The following is a 21,823-nucleotide window of genomic DNA, read 5'->3' on the forward strand; positions in this document are numbered from 1 at the left end:
GCAACCTCCGCCTCCTGGGTTCAAGTGATTCTCATGCCTCAGCCTCCTAGTAGCTGGGATTACAGGCACACACCACCATGCCTGGCTAATTTCTATTTCTTGTAATTTTTAGTAGAGACAGGGTTTCGCCATGTTGGCCAGGCTGGTCTCGAACTCCTGAGCTCCGGCAATCTGCCCACCTTGGCCTCCCAAAGTGCTAGGATTACAGGCGTGAGCTACCATGCCTAGCTATATATTCTTTACTACTGATAGAGATTTAGGTTGTGTCATTTATTGAAAATGTATTATAGATATTCCTGGTGCATCTGTGGAACACGAGTTACAGGAAACATGCAGTGTCAGTTACTAGGTAAAGCCAAACTTTTCCCAAAAAGGTTGTGCCAGTTCACCTATTACTAGTAGCACACAAAAATTACTATTGCTGCTGGATGCAGTGGCTGATGCCTGTAATCCCAGCACTTTGGGAGGTTAAGGCAGGCAGATCATATGAGGCCAGGAGTTCAAGATCAGCCTGGCCAACATGGCAAAACCCCGTTTCTACTAAAAATACAAAAATTAGCCGGGCGGGGTGGTGTACTTCCGTAACCCCAGCTACTCGGGAGGCTAAGGCAGGAGAACTGCTTGAATCCGGGAGGCAAAAGTTGCAGTGAGCTGAAATTGCATCACTGCACTCTAGCCTGGGCGACAGAACAAGACTATCTTAAAAAAAAAAAAAGAGGGAGAGCCGGGCATGGTGGCTCACACCTATAATCCCAGCACTTTGGGAGGCTGAAGAGGGCAGATCACGAGGTCAGGAGATCGAGATCATCCTGGCTAACACGGTGAAACGCCGTCTCTACTAAAAATAGAAAAAATTAGCTGGGCGTGGTGGCGGGCGCCTGTAGTCCCAGCTACTTGGAAGGCCGAGGCAGGAGAACGGCGTGAACCCGGGAGGCGGAGCTTGCAGTGAGCTGAGATCGCGCCACTGCACCCCAGCCTGGGCGTCAGAGCGAGACTCCATCTCAAAAAAAAAAAAAAAAAATACTGTTGCTTCGCATCCTCATCAACACTTCGTATTATGACTCTTAACATTTTGTCATCCTTGTGAATGTGTAATGGTATTCACTGTGGTTTTAATCTGAACAAATAGTCATTCGCTGCTGAGTCTATTTGATATCCATATGGAGAAAAATCTTAACCCCTATCTTACAGCACAAACAAAAATTAATTCCAAGTGCACTGTAGATCTAAATGGGAAATGCAGGCAATAATGCTTCTAGAAAATGTTGTCCAGTATAACTTTCTGCAGAAATGTTCTATAAACCTGCACTGTCCTATGTGGCAGCCACCAGCCACATGTTGAGCATTCGAAATGTCTAATGCAACTGAGGAACTGTATTTTAAATTTTATTAATTTTAATTAACTTTGTAAAATTCGAGATATCTGTTCATTAAAAATACCATTATGAGTGAAAAGGTAAAGCCATAGAGGGGAGGGAGAAGTTCCTTACAAACAACTCGTACCTAGAATATCTGAAGAACCTGTACTGGGGCCAGGCAAGGTGGCTCATGCCTGTAATCCCAGCACTTTGGGAGGCCAAGGCGGGCAGATCACCTGAGGTCGGGAGTTCGAGACCAGCCTGACTAACATGGACAAACCCCATCTCTACTAAAAATACAAAATTAGCCAGGCGTGGTGGCAGGCACCTGTAATCCCAGCTACTCGGGAGGCTGAGGCAGGAGAATCGCTTGAACCTGGGAGGTGTAAGTTGCTGTGAGCCGAGATCATGCCGTTGCACTCCAGCCTGGGTAGCAAGAGCGAAACTCCATCTCAAAAACAAAACAAAACAAAACCAAACCTGTACTGGATTAAGGAAAAGGCAGATAGTTCCCCTCCACACCCCCTCAAAAAAAAAAAAAAAAAAAAAAAAGCAGGGAGTGGAAAGGTAGTTAATGCCTGTAATCTCAGTACTTTGAAAAGCTGAGGCAGGCGAAATTGCTTGAGCCTAGGAGTTTGAGACCAGCCTAGACGACATAGTAAAACCCCGTCTCTACAAAAAATTAGCCAGGCGTGGTGGCATGCGCTATTTGGGAGGCTGAGGTGGGAGGATCACTTCACCCTGGGAGGTCAAGGCTGCAGTGAGCCATGATTGCATCACTGCACTCTAGCCTGGGTGAGAGAGAAAGACCCTGTCTCAAAAACAAATACCAACCCCCGCCAAGATACCCAAATGTTAAATGTTAATAAAGATGTAAGAGCCATCAGGGAACCACAAAATAAAACCATAAGATACCACAACACCTACCAGAGTAGCTAAAAGACAAAAAGCCAGAAGACAAATACCAAGGGTGAGCAAGATGTGGGGCAACTGGAACTCTCATACATTGATGGAGGGAGTGCCTTTTAGTTCAAATATTTTGGAAAACTGATTGGTAGTTAACTACTAAAGCTCAACATGAGCATACCCTATGAATCAGCAATTCCATTCCTCAGAATTACCCAACCAAAACATACATGTATGTACTAGATGACAAGCGCAAGAATGTACCTAAAAGATACATTACCTAGAAGATATTATTCATAACCCCAAAAAGAAATAACCAATGTCCATCAACAGAATGTAGTAGTAAAGAATCTAGAAAACAAGCAAAACTACTCTATGGTGCTAAAAATCAGAAAGAGTAGGCTGGGAGAGAAGTTTAAGGGGAGCTCCTATGGCACAGGTAATGTCTTTTTAAACTAGGTGTACTGTGTGAATCCATTAAGCTGTAAACTCCATGTGCACTTTAAACCTTATACTACAACAAAAAAATTTACTAAGAGTGTTCTGGTAACTTTTGGCACAGAGCTATCATGAATGGAACCTTGTATCAAATAGGACTTTTTGGGTTGTGACAGCAGAAATCCAATTCAAACTAACCTAACAGAAAAAGGGAAAAGTATTGGTTTAAATGTCTTAAAAAAAAAAAAAAAAAAGATACACTAGAGCCAGAGATGCAAAAGCAATCATCAGGTTTTTTGTTCTTCTCTCTGTCTTGCTTTCTTGTTGTGGGCTTTTTTTCTGCCAGGCAGCAAGGCACTCTCCATGAAACTCCAGACTTACCTCAGCGCCATAATCAGCAATGACAACAGAAAACACCTTTCTGTAAATTCTGACAACAGGACCAGCATCAGCCTAGCTTGAGTCACATACCCTTACTGTAGGCTATTCTGCCCCATTTGAACCCGTGGACTAAGAGTAGTAAAGGTGTGTTTTCTCAAAGGCAAATCCTGCTGTTACCAGGAAAAGGGGGAATGAATACCAGAGAGGCAAAACCAACATTCTGTATATTTGGAGGAGAGAGAAGAAAACTCTTCATTTGCAGTCTCTCATCCTGATTTATGTCAAATTAAGTCGGTTAATAAAAGTAATTTATAGCTTTCCTATCTAAGGATCCAAGCGGCTTTGTAAAAAAGTCTCTGAGCTTTTCCCTCTGGGAGAGGGAAACTGAGTTTATCATCAGATGTCTCTGACATCAGTCTCTCCTCCTAGACTACCTTGCACACTACGATCAAATTAATCTTCCCAATGCATGGCTCTAGTTATAAAACAATCCCAAGAAAGAAACCATACTCCCCACCAAAGTTAAAGATTTTTTCTGTCACTCATGGTCCTTCCATGATGTCACCCTTTTACCTTTCCATACTGATGTTATGTTGCTCCCTTTTTGTACACCAAGTCAGTGATTTTGGGGGTTTGTCACTGTCACTGATTGACTTTAGAGTATTAGGATGTAACTGACATTTAATGTATCAGTCAGAGATTTGGGCGTTAACTTTCCTGTGACTTTTCCTTTCTGGTTTTAAAGGTACAATAAAATGATTTATAAATTCTAAATCTGACCCTTAATATATTTCATCTAGTCAGCATTCTTATTAAACCAAGTTTATCCTTCTAAAAATAAGAAAGTGTGCTCTTTATGGTAGAGTATTGTGAGATACATGAACAGCATTTTCTTAATGGGAAGACCTAGTAGAGAACTATTTTCTCCACAGCATTCATCTTTCCCCATAAATAAAATATTTACAGTGTATAATTATTTCTCCTGAGTTTCAAAGACTCAGAAGAAAGATAATAGTTTTATTTTTATACACAAGTGGAACTTGTAATAAACTGCACTATCTTTTTCAGAGTAGGTGAAACAAGACATGTTTAGAAACAGGCCACCTGGATCTTTAGCTAATTTCATTTAGGCTAATGTCTCCACAGCTTCACCTTTAACTAAAAGTGATTTACATACATAACCAATTTACTAACTTGTCAAGGTTTCAGAATTACAAATTAATTTCTACTAAAAGTGAAAAGATGAATTGTGACATGAGTAAAATTATTTTAAAATAAATGCATAAATAAAATGTATAAGCATATCATTTTATTTTCATTTAAGCCAACTACGCTGTAAGCTATTTAGACAAGATGATTCACATTTTATACTTAAATACAAATTTCAGAACATAAAGTATATTTTCTATTTTTCAAATCCATATTTTATCTGAAATACAGCTCCTGCAACAAAACATTATTAGAAGAGTTAAATTATTTATTTAAAAAAATTTTTTTTAGAGACAGGGTCTCATTCTGTTGCCCAGGTTGGAGTGCAGTGGTATGATCATAGCTCACTGTAACATCAAATTGCTAGGCTCAAATGATCTTCTTGCCTCAGCCTCTCGAACAGCTGGGACTACAGGCATGGACTACCATGCTAGGCTTTTTGTTTTTTAAATAGAGACAAGGTCTCATTATCCTGCCTAGGCTGGTCTTGAATGCCTAGCGTCAATATCCTTCTGCCTTGGCCTCCCAAAATGTTGGTATTACAGGCACGAGCTACCGTATCTGGCCAAAATTATTTTTTAATGGTTGTAGTGGAGCAAATTTTCCTCATTATGTACCTACAGGGAATTAGCACACTCTTAACGGTTCTTGAATACAACAAAGAATGTGGTATTGATGAGTACACACTATATATAAATTCAGCCAAACATCCACATCCAAACATCCAAGCTGTAAGACTGACTTTTAACTTAAAATTTTGAAAATAAATTTAAAAATGCCCTCCAAACTACTGGTAACACACTCCTTTATGGTTTTACGCAGCAGGTTCCAGGAATTACAGTTTTCTGTGCTTCCTTAAATCTTTCTCTTGGGGTAGCCATCAATCATCTTCTTTCTCAATATAGGTCTTTGCATTAACCCGCGCCATCTGCCTGGCCAAGTACCTGTCTCTAGCTGACATTACAGTTTCTTCATTGTTCCGCTTTGCAAACTTGCTCACTGCCTCAGGTGGTCTCTCTTGTTCTTTACCCTTCTCTTGCCTTTCCTCTGTGAGTCTGTGTTTTGCTCCCAGTGATGATTCAGAATTAGAGGGTTTCTCTTGGTTTCTTTCTTTGTCCTTTGCCATGTTTCTCATTTTGTTGGATCTTTCTTGGTCAAGAAATTTATCCTTTGCCCTAGAATTTGGGCTGCTTTCCTTTCTGTCTCGATTTCTTTCTGAAGACTGAACACTTACCTCTCGTTTTTCTCTATCTCTGTATTTATCATTATTTTCATATCTTTCCTTCCTTACTTTCATATGCTCTTCCTTTGCTTTGCTTTTCTCTTCCTTCTCTCCTTTCTCACTGGGTCGGTTCTGATCATTTTGTTGTCTATCTCTTTCTTGTTCTCTTTGGGAATATTTCTCCCTATCTTTCTCCCTTTTCCATACTCTGTCACTTCTTTCTCTTTGGTCCCTCGCCCTTGGTTTATCTTCCTGTTCATGCCTCTTCCAATGGGAATCTCTATGACTGGCCTCTCTGTGCCTATGAGAATCCCTTTCTTTCTGGTAATCACGGTCAGTGTAATGGTTCTCTTGGTCTCTGGATTGCTTCTGTTGGTGCTGATCTTCCCTTTTCTCATGTCCTCTCAACGTTCGTGATCCTTTCGTGTGGTGTCTGGTACTGTGCCCTCTTTCTTCACTAGGTGACCGAGAGTGGTTTTGACTCCTGTGGTGCTTGAAGTCATTCTCAGGGGTCTCTATGACCTTTTCCCTTCTGCAGTTCACTCTAGTTTCTTCTATTTCATCATCCGCACTGCTCTTAGCATCGAAGTCACTGTCTGCATCTGGGTTTTCCTCTACTTTCACATCAGTTTGAAGAATGCATTTCTCTTGTGGTATTCTGTTTTTTGAACTTACTTCATTGGAGAAGCCCCTTGATTTTTCTTCCTTTATACCAGAACTTAGAAACAAAAAACAAAAAAGGGCAGAAAAAAATGCCACATTATCAGTTGTAATAAGCAAATGAAGGGTTCATATAATTTTTATCAATACTCAAATCAATACACCTATAGTGATATATACTGTCTGATTATCCAAATGCAAAAAGGTCCTGATGTCTACGCAAACTAGTATTTTCAAATTCATACCATTCAGAATATTTTCAATATTTGTAGAAGTGAAAAGAGAAAATTAGCCCTTGTCTACTATACTACTAGAACCTACAGGCAAGGGTCTGTACAGGTCTTCATTTTTTGGCAAGCCTAAGACAAAGAATAATTGGGAAAAGTAATATATGTTCTGAATCTAAGTTCTATTTTCACAACATGAAGCTTAAGTTGTGACTCTTGGATTTGTCGTTTCCTTTCTTATTTATTTTGAGACATTCTGTCACCCAGGCTGGAGTGCAGTGGCACAATCTCGGTTCACTGCAACCTCTGCCTCCCAGGCTCAAGTGATCTTCTCACCTTAGCTTCCCGAGTAGCTGGGATTACAGGCCCGCACCACCATGCCCAGCTAATTTTTGTATTTTTAGTAGAGACAGGGTTTTGCCATGTTGGCCAAGCTGGTCTCAAACTCTTGACCTCAGGTGATCCAACCACCCTGGCCTCCCAAAGTGCGGGGATTACAGGTGTGAGCCACCATGCTTGGCCTTTTTCTTTTTAAAAAATTATAAAAATAGTCCTAGAAATACATGAAGATAATCTTTGCACAGCAAAATAGTGGCAAATATAATCCTAAATATTTACTCTCTCTCATGAGTGTATCCTGATTCACTCCTTGGCACCTATCACAACAAAATGGAAATATATTAATTTGTCCATTAGAATCAACAATACTAAAATTATATTACCTTCATTGTTCCAGCTGGCAAGTACAGTTAACTTTATACTATGAGTGTAATGTAAATAAGAATCACTCAGTGATTCTTACTAATCACTTACTAATCACACTAATGGTGCAACAACTTTGGTTCTCCAGGAATTACTGGCAGAACTATCTTGGCTAAAGGACCCACTAACAGTTAGGAATTCGATTATTAGACTCTGAGAAGTACAACCATGTCAACGACATTACAGAGTTTCATGGCAGCCTAATAAATATTCCAGATGAAACTCTAATACAAAGATATAACGTAATATAATTTCCATTCAAAACCTGAATCTTCAAATACATTTTCTTAGGTTCATACTTCTCACCAATTTTATAATCAAAGCCTAGCAGCGTAGGGAGGGAGTGGGGCATAAACTTCCTCTCCTCACCTTAATTCTATTCTCCTACCTCTTCCCTTCCTTAGCAACACAGACTCAGATCTACCCAGAACATTCCTGTTAAAAAAAATTTTTTTTTTTTTGCTTAGGACAGACTCTTTTACCTTCAGCTACATAATTATGGCATAATCATCTCACCATTCCTATAATACCTTATAACTTTATTCAAAAATCCTCTAATCCTTTACCTTCTAGACCAGCATTAATAGAAATGCCTCAAGAAATGGTAATGTTCATATGTGAGCTGTCCCCAGTATGGCAACCACCAGCCAAATATGGCAACTGAGTATATGAAATGTGGCCGCTGTGATCAAAACTTTAAATTTTATTTACTTTATTTTATTTTATTATTTATTTATTATTATTATTTTTTGAGACAGAGTCTTGCACTGTCACCCAAGCTGGAGTGCAGCGGCGCAATGTCAGCTCACTGCAACCTCCGCCTCCTGTGTTCACGCCATTCTCCTGCCTCAGCCTCCCAAGTAGCTGGGACTACAGGTGCCCGCCACCACGCCTGGCTAATTTTTTGTATTTTTAGTAGAGACGGGATTTCACCGTGTTAGCCAGCATGGTCTCAATCTCCTGACCTCGCGATCCGCCCACCTTGGCCTCCCAAAGTGCTGGGATTATAGGCATGAGCCACCATGCCCAGCCATTTTATTTTTTGAGACGGAGTCTGGATCTGTCGCCAGGTTGGAGTGCAGTGGCGCTATCTCAGCTCACTGCAATCTCCGCCTCCCGAGTTTAAGCAATTCTCCTGCCTCAACCTCCCCAGGAGGTGGGATTACAGGCATGTGCCACCATGCAGAGCTAATTTTTGTATTTTTAGTAGAGACAGGGTTTCACCATGTTGGCCAGGATGGTCTCCATCTCCTGATCTCATGATCCACCTGCCTCAGCCTCCCAAAGTGCTGGGATAACAGGCGTGAGTCACTGCGCCCAACCTACTTTATTTACTTTAAATTAATTTAAGTAGCTACACGTGACTAGTGCCTACATACTAAACAGTGCAGTTCTAGCCCCGATATGTAAGTCTTACATTTTATGAAGACTGGGTTCTATTTATGAAAACAAACCACTTTCCTTTTTATACACTATCTGAACATGTATATAAGACTTACATTGTAGACACCTAATTCTTTCCAACTTTCTCCTTAATTCTGACAGCAAAAGCATTTTAAGGTACCAGGCACCAATCATTTTAAGGATCATGAGGAATACCCACATTCTTATTAAAAAAAAAAAAAAAAAAGAAAAAGCAGCCAGGTGCAGTGGCTCATACCTGTAATCCCAGCACTTTGGGAGGCTGAGATAGAGGGGGGATCCCTCAAGCCCAGGAGTTCAAGACCAGCCTGGGCAACATAAAGCCCCATCTCCACCACAAAAATACAAAAAGAGGCTGGGCGTGGTGGCTCACGCATATAATCCCAGTACTTTGGGAGGCCGAGGCGGATGGATCACCTGAGGTCAGGAATTCGAGACTAGTCTGGCCAACATGGTGAAACTCCATCTCTACTAAAAATACAAAGATTAGCCGGGCGTAGTGCATGCGCCTATAGTCCCAGCTACTCAGGAAGCTGAGGCACGAGAATCCCTCGAACTTGAGAGGCAGAGGTTGCAGTACGCAGAGATCGCGCCATTGCACTCCAGCCTGGGTGACAGAGCAAGACTCCATTCCATCTAAAAAAAAAAAAAAAAAAAAAAAAAAAAACCACACACACAACAACAACAACAACAACAAAAAAAACACAAAAAGAAAATTCACTGGGCATGATGGCTTGCACCTGTAGTCCCAGCTACTTGGGAGGATCATTTGAGCCCATGAGGCAAAGGCTGCAGTGAGCTATGCTATGATTGAACCACTGTACTCCATCCACCCTAGGCGACAGAGTGAGACTCTGCCTCAAAAAAAAAAAAAAAAAGAAAAAAGAAAAAACTACAATTTGATTTTGCTTTCCCTTGAAGATTTTGCTCTCCCTTGTTAAGACCCATAAATCACTTAAAAATTCAGAAACTTTATACATTAAAAGTCTTTGGTTTTACAATAATATTAAACTCAATCACTGTTTTAATGTAACAATTTCTGTGAAATGCAGAATAAAAATGATCTTAAACTAAATCTGTAGGTTTTAAAATCAAGAAACTGCAAATTTCTAGCCATTCATTCAATTAGGTAAGGCTGGCTGACAACACAATATGCAATGTTGTAATCCTCCATCTTTCAGAAGGTTAAAATGACCCCACAACCACAGATTATTAACAGTATCTTTCTTCAAAATATTTCATACACATCTCCTCACCTGGCTTCACGAAAGCTGCATTTAGGTACTTCCTCTTCACCAACTGCTTGATTTAATAGGTGCCTATAAAATCCACTGAGATCTTTCTGCTTGGTTACATCCAAACATGCTAACAGAGGGAAAGCAAAAATTAGAATATATTCAATAAGGCACAGTGCAGTTTCATTTTACAGACATACAGTATATAACATACAGTGTGTAAACTACTCGCTGGATCAGGAGTTGGCAAACTGCAGGCCAAATCTGGCCTGTTGCCTGTTTTCATAAATAAATTTTTATTGAAACAAAGCCCTGTTCATTTATGTATTGTCCACAGCTGCTTTTGTACTACAAAGGCAGAGCTCAGTAACTGCGACAGAGATCATATACACAAAAAACCCTAAAGTATGAATATGATCTGGCATTCATAAATATGAATTTATAAATTTAAAGTCTTAAAATACGAATACTAAAATACTATCTGGTCCTTTACAGAAAGTTTGCCGACTGGCACTCTAAACACATAGTACGTGCTTAGACAGAATGTTATAGACTTGGTTTTCTTCTACTTAAAAGCTGAAGAGGATGGGCGCAGTGGCTCACGCCTGTAATCCTACAACTTTGGGAGGCTGAGATGGGTGGATCACCTGAGCTCAGGAGTTCGAGACCAACCTGGCCAACATGGTAAAATTCCGTCTCTATAAAAATATAAAAATTATCCAGGTGTGATGGTGCATGCCTGTAATCCCAGCTACTTGGGAGGCTGAGGCATAAGAATCACTTGAACTTGGGAGGCAGAGGTTGCAGTGAGCCAAGATCATATGACTGCACTCCAGCCTGGGCGACAGAGCGAGACTCTGTCCAAAAAGCTGATGAGCATTTGTCAATTAAAGTATTTACAGGGCTGGTCATGGTGGCTCACACCTGTAATGCCAACACTTTGGGAGGCCGAGGCAGGAAGATTGCTTGAACCCAGGAGTTCGAGACCAGCCCTGGCAACATAGTGAGACCCCGTCTCTACAAAAAATACAAAAATTAGCCAGACATGGTGGTATGTTCCTGTAGTCCCAGCTACTCAAGAGGCTGAGGTGGGAGGATCACTGGAGCCTGGGAGGTCAGGGCTGCAGTGAGCCATGGTTGAGCCACTGCACTCCAGCCTGGGTGACAGAGACCCAGTCTCAAAAAAAAAAGTATTTTATAAATACATATTCTACTTAGATCTTGAGAAATAATCATGAGTAGAAAGCACTAAGGTAAAGCATTAAGATATTCTTAATTCATCCAATTTTTATTCTTTCTTCAATTAATGTTATTCTTTTTCTAATTGCCTCATTGATCCTCCTTGAGTGGTGTTACTCTATTATTTTCTCATCCCAAAAAAATATAACTAGGGTTTAAAATTATATTTATATTGTTTCTGACAAATGCCATGGTGTTATACTTTGTAATAAATGTTTTTACATTTCAGATCATGTTCTAAGGCAAAAGCCACAAAATGAGAACTAAGAGAAAAGTCTAGTAGAAATAATAGTTACTGAAGAGTTCAACTGTGTTTTTAGTTAAACTTTCCTTTCTGTTTTATACTACTATATAATACCATATTCCTTGTGTCTTGAATTCCTATATATAAATTATGATCACAAACTCATAACCCTAAAGTTCAGTGACAGAGCAAACAGCTAACCACAGGGGAGAGATTCTGCTACTGTTTCCTTGTGCCTTTCCCACTCTTTCATTTTACCTTCCAGTGCAGCAGCCCTCTTTTCTCTTTCTTCTTCTTCAGCTCTCTCTTGCAGTTTTTTCTTATATGCAGATGTCACAAATGCTTCTTTATCATCAAACTCCCCCTTTTCCATTTCTCGTTCTCTCTGTATTTTCTTTTCCATTCTTTTTTCCTGTTCCTTTTTTCTGATCTCAACTGCTTTTAGCAAGTTGTGAATATACTTGGGCTAAGGAAATAAAAAAGATTTAGGAAAAGAGTAAAAAAATAGTAATTGTTAATATTATAATTTTTATAATGAATTCATTAAGATAGAAATGATCGGCCCAAATAAGATTGTCTTCCCTACATTCAATATAAACTTACTAGCAAGATTAATATTGAAACTCTTTTCCATAAAAATTTAGGTGTAGCAGAGATAGAAATTGTTTACAATGCGATTTAACTTTAATAAAACATCAAACTAAATATAAATTTTTTTCTTTTTTCTGGTATTATCTTAATTAAAAAAAAATCAGAAAAGTTCCTGCCAGTTTTTCACATTTAGTAGAAATATGACTATTTAAAATAGTAGCTTAATATAATTTTATACCATCACTCTACTAGTAGATAACTGTCAGATGCAAATGCCCTTAAAAATCAGCCTGTTTGTGTGAAAGAACAAGAGTTGATAGAAAGAAAATCTGAACTTATTTCAGGTTTTACCCCTCCCAAATTTTTTTCTCACTGAAAATAAAATCATGATAGGTGCAGGCAGATGATTCAGGTACCAGCTAGGAAGAAATAAAAAAATGAGAGGGTAATAAAACACAAATAAACATACACAGGGCAGGAACAGTACAAATTTGGTACATTAGAATTCCAAGGAAAAGTTTTCAAAAAACTATTTGCAAAGGTTTCAAAGCAAAAAACAAAATTGTTAGATAATTCACCTGGCCTATTAGGATACTATGTAGTGCTTCTTGAGTTCTACAATCAAATTTGTAATATCTGGAATTACGGACTCTTCACACCTCACATACCTAAAAGCTTTTTCTCAGATCATTCTCATGTTAAAATAAGATTAAGACATAAAATGTAGGTCAAGGTCAAAGAAAGTCTGTTATTTCAGCTTACAAACCTTTCTGTCTTTCCCCAAAAGCAATTTGGGATTATTTTCCTCCTTTTTTTTCTGCATTTCATCATAAATACTGTCATATTCATACACAGTAGCATCTTCTGCAAGGGCCTTCTGGATTTCCAGTTTGGTCTTAAAAAAAAATTAAACATGTTTCAAAAATATGAGCCAGCCAACAGACACAACAAAGTCTATGTTTTTTGAGAATGGTTCATAAATTGAAAATATATCATAAAAATTGCAATCACATTTTTAGATAGGAAATACGAATAAACTCTGGAGCCAGGCTGCCTGGGTTATGAATCCTGGCTCTACACTTACTAATTACTCCGGGCAAGTTTGTTTATAATCTTTTGGTACCTTAATTTCCTCATCTAGAAGAGAAAGAATAATGACTATATTTACATTCTAAGCTGTTATAATTAAATGACTAAACTTAAAACAGAGCCTGATAGAGAATAAGTATTCAATAAACATCAACTATTATTATCATTTATTCATTTGTATATAATTATCCCCATCAAAAGGTCAAAAGGTACGATGGAAACACCTAACCTTGGTTTTGAGAGGCCTGTATTATATATTAAACTTTCATTATCATTTTTAGAGTTGTTAAACATAAAGTCTCTGCCTTTATCATGTTCCTTCCATCTCAAATGATGTTTTTTTCTCCTCTTTCAAGCTATCAAAATCTTACCCAGTGTTTCAGGGCCAGCCCTACTTCTTCTATGAGCCCATTTCTGAGGCCTCTAACCCCCAATGATCTTTCTTCTAAACTCTGAGGAACATTCTATTCTGCAATATTTACACTAGATTTTTTTTTTTTTTTTTAAAGAGATGGAGTCTTGCTCTGTCGCACCGGCGGGAGTGCAGTGGTGTGATCTTGGCTCACTGCAACCTCTGCCTCTCAGGCTTCAAGTGATCCTCTCACTTCAGCCACCCAAGTAGCTGGGACTACAGGCGTGTGCCACCATGCCTGGCTAATTTTTATATGTTTTGTAGAGACAGAGTTTCACCATGTTGCTCAGGCTGGTCTTGAACTCCTGGGCTCAAATGATCCACCCACCTGAGCGCCCCCCAAAGTGCTGGAATTACATGCGTGAGCCACCATGCCAGGCATGCGTGTTTTTACTTCCTGTTTTACAAATCTTAGCCTTTTGCCCCCGGTTGTAAATTCCTGAGGTACAGAGTCTACACACTTTGATTTTTTCCTGAATTGCTAGATTGGCTAATGTAGAACCCAAGAGGGATCCTTTTTAAGTGATAGGATGATATAATTATTCAAAAGAATCTATCTGATAGACTAGGGTTTTTACATACCAACATTTAAACTCTGAATAATGCACACGCTAACTGAAAAACTTTTTTTCTAGAATATAGTTTAAAATATTAAGAAATTCATTTTTTTCACTTCTCAACCTTTAGAAAGTGAAAGATTCTCCTGCCTAGATGTTGAATTGGCACTCCTGCTCACTCCCCAAAACCAGCCTGGATAACACAAAGAGGGAAACATGGAATCTAAGAAATAATCACCACTACAATAACAAAAAGCAAGGAAAAAGGGAAACTGAGGGCTGTTTTTTTTTGGGGGGGGGGACGAAGTCTTGCACTGTTGCCCTGGCTGGTGTGCAGTGGTAGGATCTTGGCTCGCTGCAACCTCTGCCTCCTGGGTTCAAGCGATTCCCCTGCCTCAGCCTCCTGAGTAGCTAGGATTACAGGCACCTGCTACCATGCCTGGCTAATTTTTTGTATTTTTAGTAGAGACGGAGTTTCACTATGTTGGTCAAGCTGTTCTCGAACTCCTGACCTCGTGATCTACCCACCTCGGCCTTCCGAAGTACGGGGATTACATGCATGAGCCACTGCACCCGGCCAGGGCTGTTTTAAACTGATGACATGCCTTTGTATATGTTGGGAGGAGAGCTGTAGGGGAGCCCTTGAGTAGATATGTTACTATTAACTATGTTGCAACATAAATAAAGCAAAAATTGAACAGATATTCAAGGAAAAATAGACAAATCCACAATCACAGTGGGAGATTTAACATATGCCTCTCAGTAACAGAACAGACAAAACAAAACAAAACAACAACAACAACAACAACAACAACAACAAAGTATGAATATATATGGATTAACACAACTGGCCCAATGGATACATAGAGAACATTTTCTTTTTTCTTTTTTTTTGGGGGGGTTCGGAGTCTTGCTCTGTTGCCTAGCCTGGAGTGCAGTGGCACCATCTTGGCTCACTGCAACCTCCACTTCCTGTGTTCAAGTGACTCTCCTGCCTCAGTCTCCTGAGTAGCTAGGACTACAGGTGCACACCACCATGCCTGGCTAATTTTTGTATCAATACAGAACATTTTCAAACACAGAGGAAATATTTATAAAAACTGACTATATACTGGACCATAAAGTAAACCTCTACAGGTTTTAAAGGCATGAAACAATACAGTGCAGTGTCTTGGAATCCAAAATAATCATGTTAGGGACTGGGTGTGGCAACTCATGCCTGTAATCCCAACACTTTGGGGGGTGAAGACGGGTGGATCTCCTGAGGTCAGGAGAGCACCTGGCCATCTAAAAATATAAAAATTAGCCAGGTGTGGTGATGCACACCTGAAATCCCAGCTATCAGGAGGCTGAGGCAGAAAAATCGCTTGAATCCAGGAGGTGGAGGTTGCAGTGAGCTGAGACTGTGCCGCTGCACTCCAGCCTAGGTACAGAGCAAGACTCCATCTCAAAAACAAAAAACAAAACAAAACAAAACAAAACAAAACAAAAAACCCCAAAAAACAAACAAGCAAAAAACCAAAGTAATCACATTAGGAATGAATAACAAAAAGGTAATCAAAAACCTCCGTTATGTTCAGAAATTAATAATAGATGGGTCAAACAAGAAATCATAATGCAAATCAGAAAATGTTTTGCATGAAACAACAAAAATATTGCCTATCAAAATCTGTAAGATACAGCTACAGAAGTACTTAGAGGGAAACATATAGCCTTAAATGCATATATTAGAAAAGAGAACAGAAAACAGAGAGCTATGCACCAATCTCAAAAAGTTAGAAAAATAACAAAATAAACCCAAAGAAAACAGAATGAAGAACACACTGATCTGTCAGGACAGAAAACGAAGTAGAAACAAACAAAATGTATATAGTATCATATTAGCTTATTGTATAAGGCTCGCCAAACCTTGGTATTATCAGACTTTTTCAATCTGGATAATTGCAGCGAAAGAAAAGGAAACCATCCTATTCTGCCCAGTCTCACTTATGATGCAAAAATCTTCAATACTTAAAAACTCTTGGCCGGGCGCGGTGGCTCACGCCTGTAATCCCAGCACTTTGGGAGGCCGAGGCGGGCGGATCACGAGGTCAGGAGATCGAGACCATCCTGGCTAACATGGTGAAACCCTGTCTCTACTAAAAATACAAAAAATTAGCCGGGCGTGGTGGCGGGCGTCTGTAGTCCCAGCTACTCGGGAGGCTGAGGCAGGAGAATGGCGTGAACCCGGGAGGCGGAGCTTGCAGTGAGCTGAGATTGCGCCACTGCACTCCAGCCTGGGCGACAGAGCCAGACTCCGTCTCAAAAAAAAAAAAAAAAACTCTTAATGAAGCTTTAGTAAGCCAAATGCAACAATATATGAAAATGATAACATTTTATGCTTATGTTAAGTTTATACCACTTATGTGAAGTTACAATGATTGATTTTCTAAAGTTAAGCTGACTTTACATTATTGGTATAAAACCAACATGGTCATGAAGCAGTATCCTTTTTGTATGTAGTTCACCATTTAAACAAATAAACAAACAACAAAACCCTCAAACTAAGAAAATAATTTCCTTAGATTAGCAACAAATATCTATCAGAGACCTACAGCAAATGTTTTATTTACTGATGACATACTGAAAGTTTTCCCAATGAAACAGGGAATATGACAATAATGTTGCCATCATCAGTTCTGTAAACTTGAGGTCCACACAGAAGAAAAAAATAGTTTAAAGTACCCCATTTTAAAAAGCATTTTCTCTAAGATTTAGTAAATGCAATCAAGCTAGTATTCTTCATAGTAAAATGAAAAATAGTTTCAATTCGTATGGATAAAGACATTCGATGAGCTGAATCAATCAAGTGGGGAACAAAGGGAAAAGTATGTAATATAGGTGCGAGAAAAAATCAGCAGAAAGCAGGTGAAAGGTGTAAGAGTTGTAGCAGCATTCCTAATTTCCAAGCAAACTATAAAAAAGTCCCACTAAACAGATAAAGTGGCTTGAACAAGACAGAGTTAAGAATAAAATCAGATTTGGGATTCATGCTTTAAGTGAAGAAAAAAAGGCAGCACAAAAATGTTAAAATAATCCTGGAAAACAAGATACCTGTATTACCTTGGATAAGTTACCCAACTCTCCAGAACTAAGTCTCCCATTTATATAGTGAGGAAATTGAACTTAATGGTCTCTCCAAAATTCTGACTCAAAGCACTCCAGTATTTATGTCAAATAATCACTGTTTTTTATATTTTATGTGTATATTAAATCATTCTGAGGCTGCTGAGTTACACATTATATTTCACTGTGAAACTCTGACATTATCTTAAAATGACTAAATATATCCTTCTGTGCCAATTCGTCCGGGAGGGTGTGAAACACAGTGGTTAAAAGCCTAGGTTCTGAGGTTTCACTGTCTAGTTTTGAACACAGCCCTACCATTTATTAACTAAGTGGTCTCACGCAAGTCACATAAATTCTTCTTGCCTTCATTTCCTTAACTATAAAATAAGGATTATAAAAGCATCTATCTCATAGAATTATTTTAAGAATTAAAGATCATTCTTAAAACATAGTTGTCATGATGCCTGGCACATAGAAAGTGCTTAATAAACTTATCTTTATGCAGGTTTCCAGTTAGACAAAGAGGAAATAGGACCAAAAATTATAAAGCTAATGGGGAGGATAAATAATTCAAAATGAAAAACAAAGGCACCTTGCTATTGTTTAATTTCATTACATTCTATAGCAGAAAATCTAAGATATACTAGTCTACAACAGCAGAAAAATTAGTAAACCTTCAGGCCTAGTTCGATAATTAGTAGTATGATCTTAAGGAGCACTTTATCCTTTTTGAGTTTCAGATTTCTTAATCAGTACTATGGGCAAGTTTGTGAGAACTGTAAAAGATAAATGTATGTAAAAAGCACTTGGAAACTAGCACGTCTTTTAAAAATTATCAGGCCGCGCACGGTGGCTCACGCCTGTAATCCCAGCACTTCAGGAGGCTGAGGTGGGCGGATCACCTGAGGTCACGGGTTCCAGACCAGCCTGACCAACATGGTGAAACCCCGTCTCTACTAAAAATATAAAAATTAGCTGGGCATGGTGGCATGCGCCTTTAGTCCCAGCTACTCGGGAGGCTGAGGCAGGAGAATTGCTTGAACCCAGGAGATGGAGACTGCAGTGAGCCGAGAGTGCACCACGGCACTCCAGCCTGGGCAACAGAGCAAGACTCAATCTCAAAAAAAAAATCTATATATCTATATATCTATATATTTGCATCTATCTCTGATATTCTTCTTTCTTGGCAGATGAGTTTCAAATAATTATAAGTTTGTGAAACCATTTTGGTTGTGAAAAGGTTTTTTTTTTCCCTGCAAGTAAGCTCACTAGCAAGAATTTAATAATAACAACAGGCCAAACAATCCATTATTAGACTAATGAGTCATCTACAAGCAGAACTGGTTTAATCTATAGCACAGCAATAAGGAGCTAATTCTTCATTGTGTTTTTCCTTAAATCTATTCTGTTTTAGTCTCAGCACCTAGATACCAAAACTGATGCTTAAAAATGAGCCAGAATGCTTCACTGAATGCACTTATCCCAGTCTTCTACCTTACCTGTTTCATGGCCTGCTTCTTAGCAGCTTCCCTCTGAAGGCTTTCACTCACAGAGGTCTGTAAAACAGAAATATATTTTCACTTTTTAAACAAATTTAAAATTTCTTTTCCAGTACGACTGTCCCCTATCTAAAATACATGGGGCCAGAAGTGTTTTGTATTTCAGATTTTTAAAATACTTACTGGTTCAGCACCCCAAATCTGAAGATCTGATATCTGATGCTCCAATGAGCATTTCATTTGAGCTTCACATTAGTGCTCAAAAAAGTTTTAGATTTTAGAACATTTAGGATTTTTGATTTTCAGATTTGGGATGCTCAACCTGTTTTCTGGTTGGCAAAGGTGCCTTACTTATAGTTAAAAGTAAAAAGATAATAATACAAATTAAACTAACATTTTCAGGGTTTTTTCGCTAAACTTCAGGAAATCAATGAATTTGCATTGTAAATCCTCAGAATAGATTATAAGGTATCAGAGAAAATAGAATGGTACAGGAAAAAATGAGTAAACATGAATTTTTAGTCCTAAATTAACTACTGTCATTCAACCTTTACGGATTTCAAGTTGCTTCATGTGAACATGTGAGAGAGAGAGAGAGAGAGAGAGAGAGAGAGTGTGTGTGTGCGTGAGAAATGGGGAAAGACTGGTCTAGATAATATTTCAGGTACCTTCCAACACTAAAATGGTATGATTCCCAGCTTACAAAAAGCAAACTATTTTAATATTCACCACTCAATATAGTGTATCAAGCTCTCGGTTTATGTTTAAAGCTTAGGGACAGCAGTAACTATTCGTGGCAATAATCAAAAACTATGTACCAAAAAGCATGTTTAGGTCCTGAGGATAGTGAAAAAGCAAGAACAGTCTCAGTCTTAGGCCAGAGACTGAAACAAAATCTTGTTTTTCAGATAAACAGTCTGAAAGGGAAGACAATTAAAGAGATAATCACAATATATGGCCAGGCGTGGTGGCTCATGCCTGTAATCCCAGCACTTTGGGAGGCTGAGGCAGGCAGATCACTTGAGGCCAGGAGTTTTGAGACCAGCCTGGCCAACATGGTGAAACCCCGTCTCTACTGAAAATACAAAGATGAGTCGGGAGTGTTGGAGCACAGCTGTAATCCCAGCTACTTGAAAGGCTGAGACATGAGAATCACTTGCACCTGGGAGGCAGATGTTGCAGTGAGCCAAAATTGTGCCACTGCACTCCAGCCTGGGCAACAGAACCAGGATCCGTCTCAAAAAAAAAGACAATTACAATATAAATGTGATAAGCAATATAATAAAGGAATAAACAAAGCACTGTGGGAGCCCAGAGCAGAGAAGGCAGCTAAATGTATATGAGGAATCAAGAATCCCTTTCCAAAAGAGATATGACATTAGACCAGAATCAAAGAGAATAAAAATGTAAAAGAATGCAAGAGGAAGATAGGAAGTAGTCATCACATGGGCAAAACTAAAGATTACATACAGCTAAGAAAAAAAAAATACTTAAGAAAAATATGTTTCCTTAATAGTACAGGCTTTAATCATCAGGGAAATGTAAATCAGAACCACTAAGAGATAACACCTCACACCTGTTAGAATGGCTATTCTAAAAAAGTCAAAAAATAATAAAGGTTAGCATGGGTGCCAGAAAAGGGAATTCTTATATACTGCTGGTGCAGATGTAGGCTGGTACAGTCAAAATGGAAAACAGTATGGAGGTTTATAAACAAATTAAAAATAGAACTACCATATAGCCTGGCAATCCCTCTTGGCATATAGCCAAAGGAAATGAAATCACCACCTGGTAAAGGTAGCTTCACTCCCATGTTCATTGCAGCATTATTTGCAATAGCCAGGTATGGAAACAATCTACGTGTTCATTGACAAATGAATGGATAAAGAAACTGTGGTAAATATGTATGATGGAGTATTATTCAGCCTTTAAAAAGGAGATCTTGCCATTTGCCACAATATGAATGGGCCTGGAGGACATTATGCTACATGGTAAGCCAGACACAAAAAGAAAAATAGTACCTGACATCATTTGTAAGTGGAATCTCTCACAGAGATAAAGAACTTAAAAACAATGGTTACTAGGGGTGGGGTGAGAGGAAATGGGAAGAGGTAGGTATGTAATAAGATGAACAAGTCTAGAGATCTAATGTACCACATGAGGACAATAGGTAATAAAATTGTACTATATATGGTATTCATGCTAAATGAGTAAATTGTAGCTGCTCTTGCCACAGAAACAAAAAAAGTATGTAAGATAATGGACATGTTAATTTGCTTTACTGTAGTAAACTTTTTACCATCTATATCCCATAATTGTTATATACCTTAATATGCACAATAAATTTTTTTCAAGTATCAGGATTTGCAAATATACTGACACTGAATTGTATAAAAGCGTGAATTTTATGCTATGTGAATTACATCTTTTTAAAAAAGCCAAAATAAAGCTACTGATGCATTTTTAATTCTTTCATTTGTGGGGGCAAGAGCTACATGGGTTATCTCTGTCCCTCTCAATTTTGCTGTCAGTCTAAAACTGCTGTTTAAAAAAAAACGAAGTCTTAAATATACATAAAAACATGTGTAAGTTTTAAATATATATATGTACACAAAATCCTCAGCTCTAGAATTATAGTAGTCCAGCCTATTAACACTTGCTATCTTCAGTTGTATTGTACCAGCAATTGGTGCTTTTTTTTTTTTCATGGTAATAACCAGAACAAAATAGTTCTCTATGACCACAGACAAATCAATTTAATACACAAAGGTCATATAATACATATTTAATAAATTAAATAAGTATGCAAAGAACTAAAGACATTTTAGGTGATGGTAAACTGACTCTAACTGGCAGAAAGATGTTGATAACAAAAACAGTAATAGCTGCTAACATTTATTGAGCTAGGTGCTATGCTAAGTATACTAGTTGTGTATTACATGTATTACTAATTTAATCCAAATTTCTGTTACATGTAATATGAAACTTTCATTCACTAGAATATCAATTTTAAATACCAAAACTGAAAGTAATAGTTAATATTTCCAATGTATTTTCATGTCTGTATTTCTAATTAGTATGAATGAAAAATATTTTTCTTGACCACTGAGTTAATGATGTCTTCAGGACTGACTGAGAAGAATACATCTCCAAATGCTGGATGTTTTCCTCTTTTACTTGCTTTTATTTTTTCCTATCTCCTACTTCAGTCTGTCACCTTTAGTCTGTCAGAGTTTACCTGCTGCCTTTCAAACTGGATGCTTC

General features: G+C 38.4%; 1 protein-coding gene across 7 annotated transcripts in view; it reads right to left on the reverse strand.

Annotated features, from left to right (window-relative positions):
• Positions 1–4,377: 4,377 nt before the first annotated feature.
• Positions 4,378–21,823, reverse strand: part of NSRP1 (nuclear speckle splicing regulatory protein 1) — a 71,532-nt gene continuing 54,086 nt past the window's right edge. For all 7 annotated transcript variants that reach the window (XM_019028293.3, XM_004041987.5, XM_019028290.3 and 4 more), the window contains 5 exons: positions 18,560–18,616; positions 12,661–12,789; positions 11,562–11,769; positions 9,842–9,950; positions 4,378–6,232 (listed from right to left, as the gene is read on the reverse strand). In XM_019028293.3, the coding sequence (XP_018883838.1) occupies positions 5,173–6,232; positions 9,842–9,950; positions 11,562–11,769; positions 12,661–12,789; positions 18,560–18,568 (1,515 nt within the window). In that variant the 5' untranslated portion in view covers positions 18,569–18,616 and the 3' untranslated portion in view covers positions 4,378–5,172. The remainder of the gene's footprint in view (positions 6,233–9,841; positions 9,951–11,561; positions 11,770–12,660; positions 12,790–18,559; positions 18,617–21,823) is intronic.

This window comes from Gorilla gorilla, chromosome 4, assembly GCF_029281585.2.
Source record: "Gorilla gorilla gorilla isolate KB3781 chromosome 4, NHGRI_mGorGor1-v2.1_pri, whole genome shotgun sequence".
Classification (NCBI taxonomy): Eukaryota; Metazoa; Chordata; class Mammalia; order Primates; family Hominidae; genus Gorilla; species Gorilla gorilla.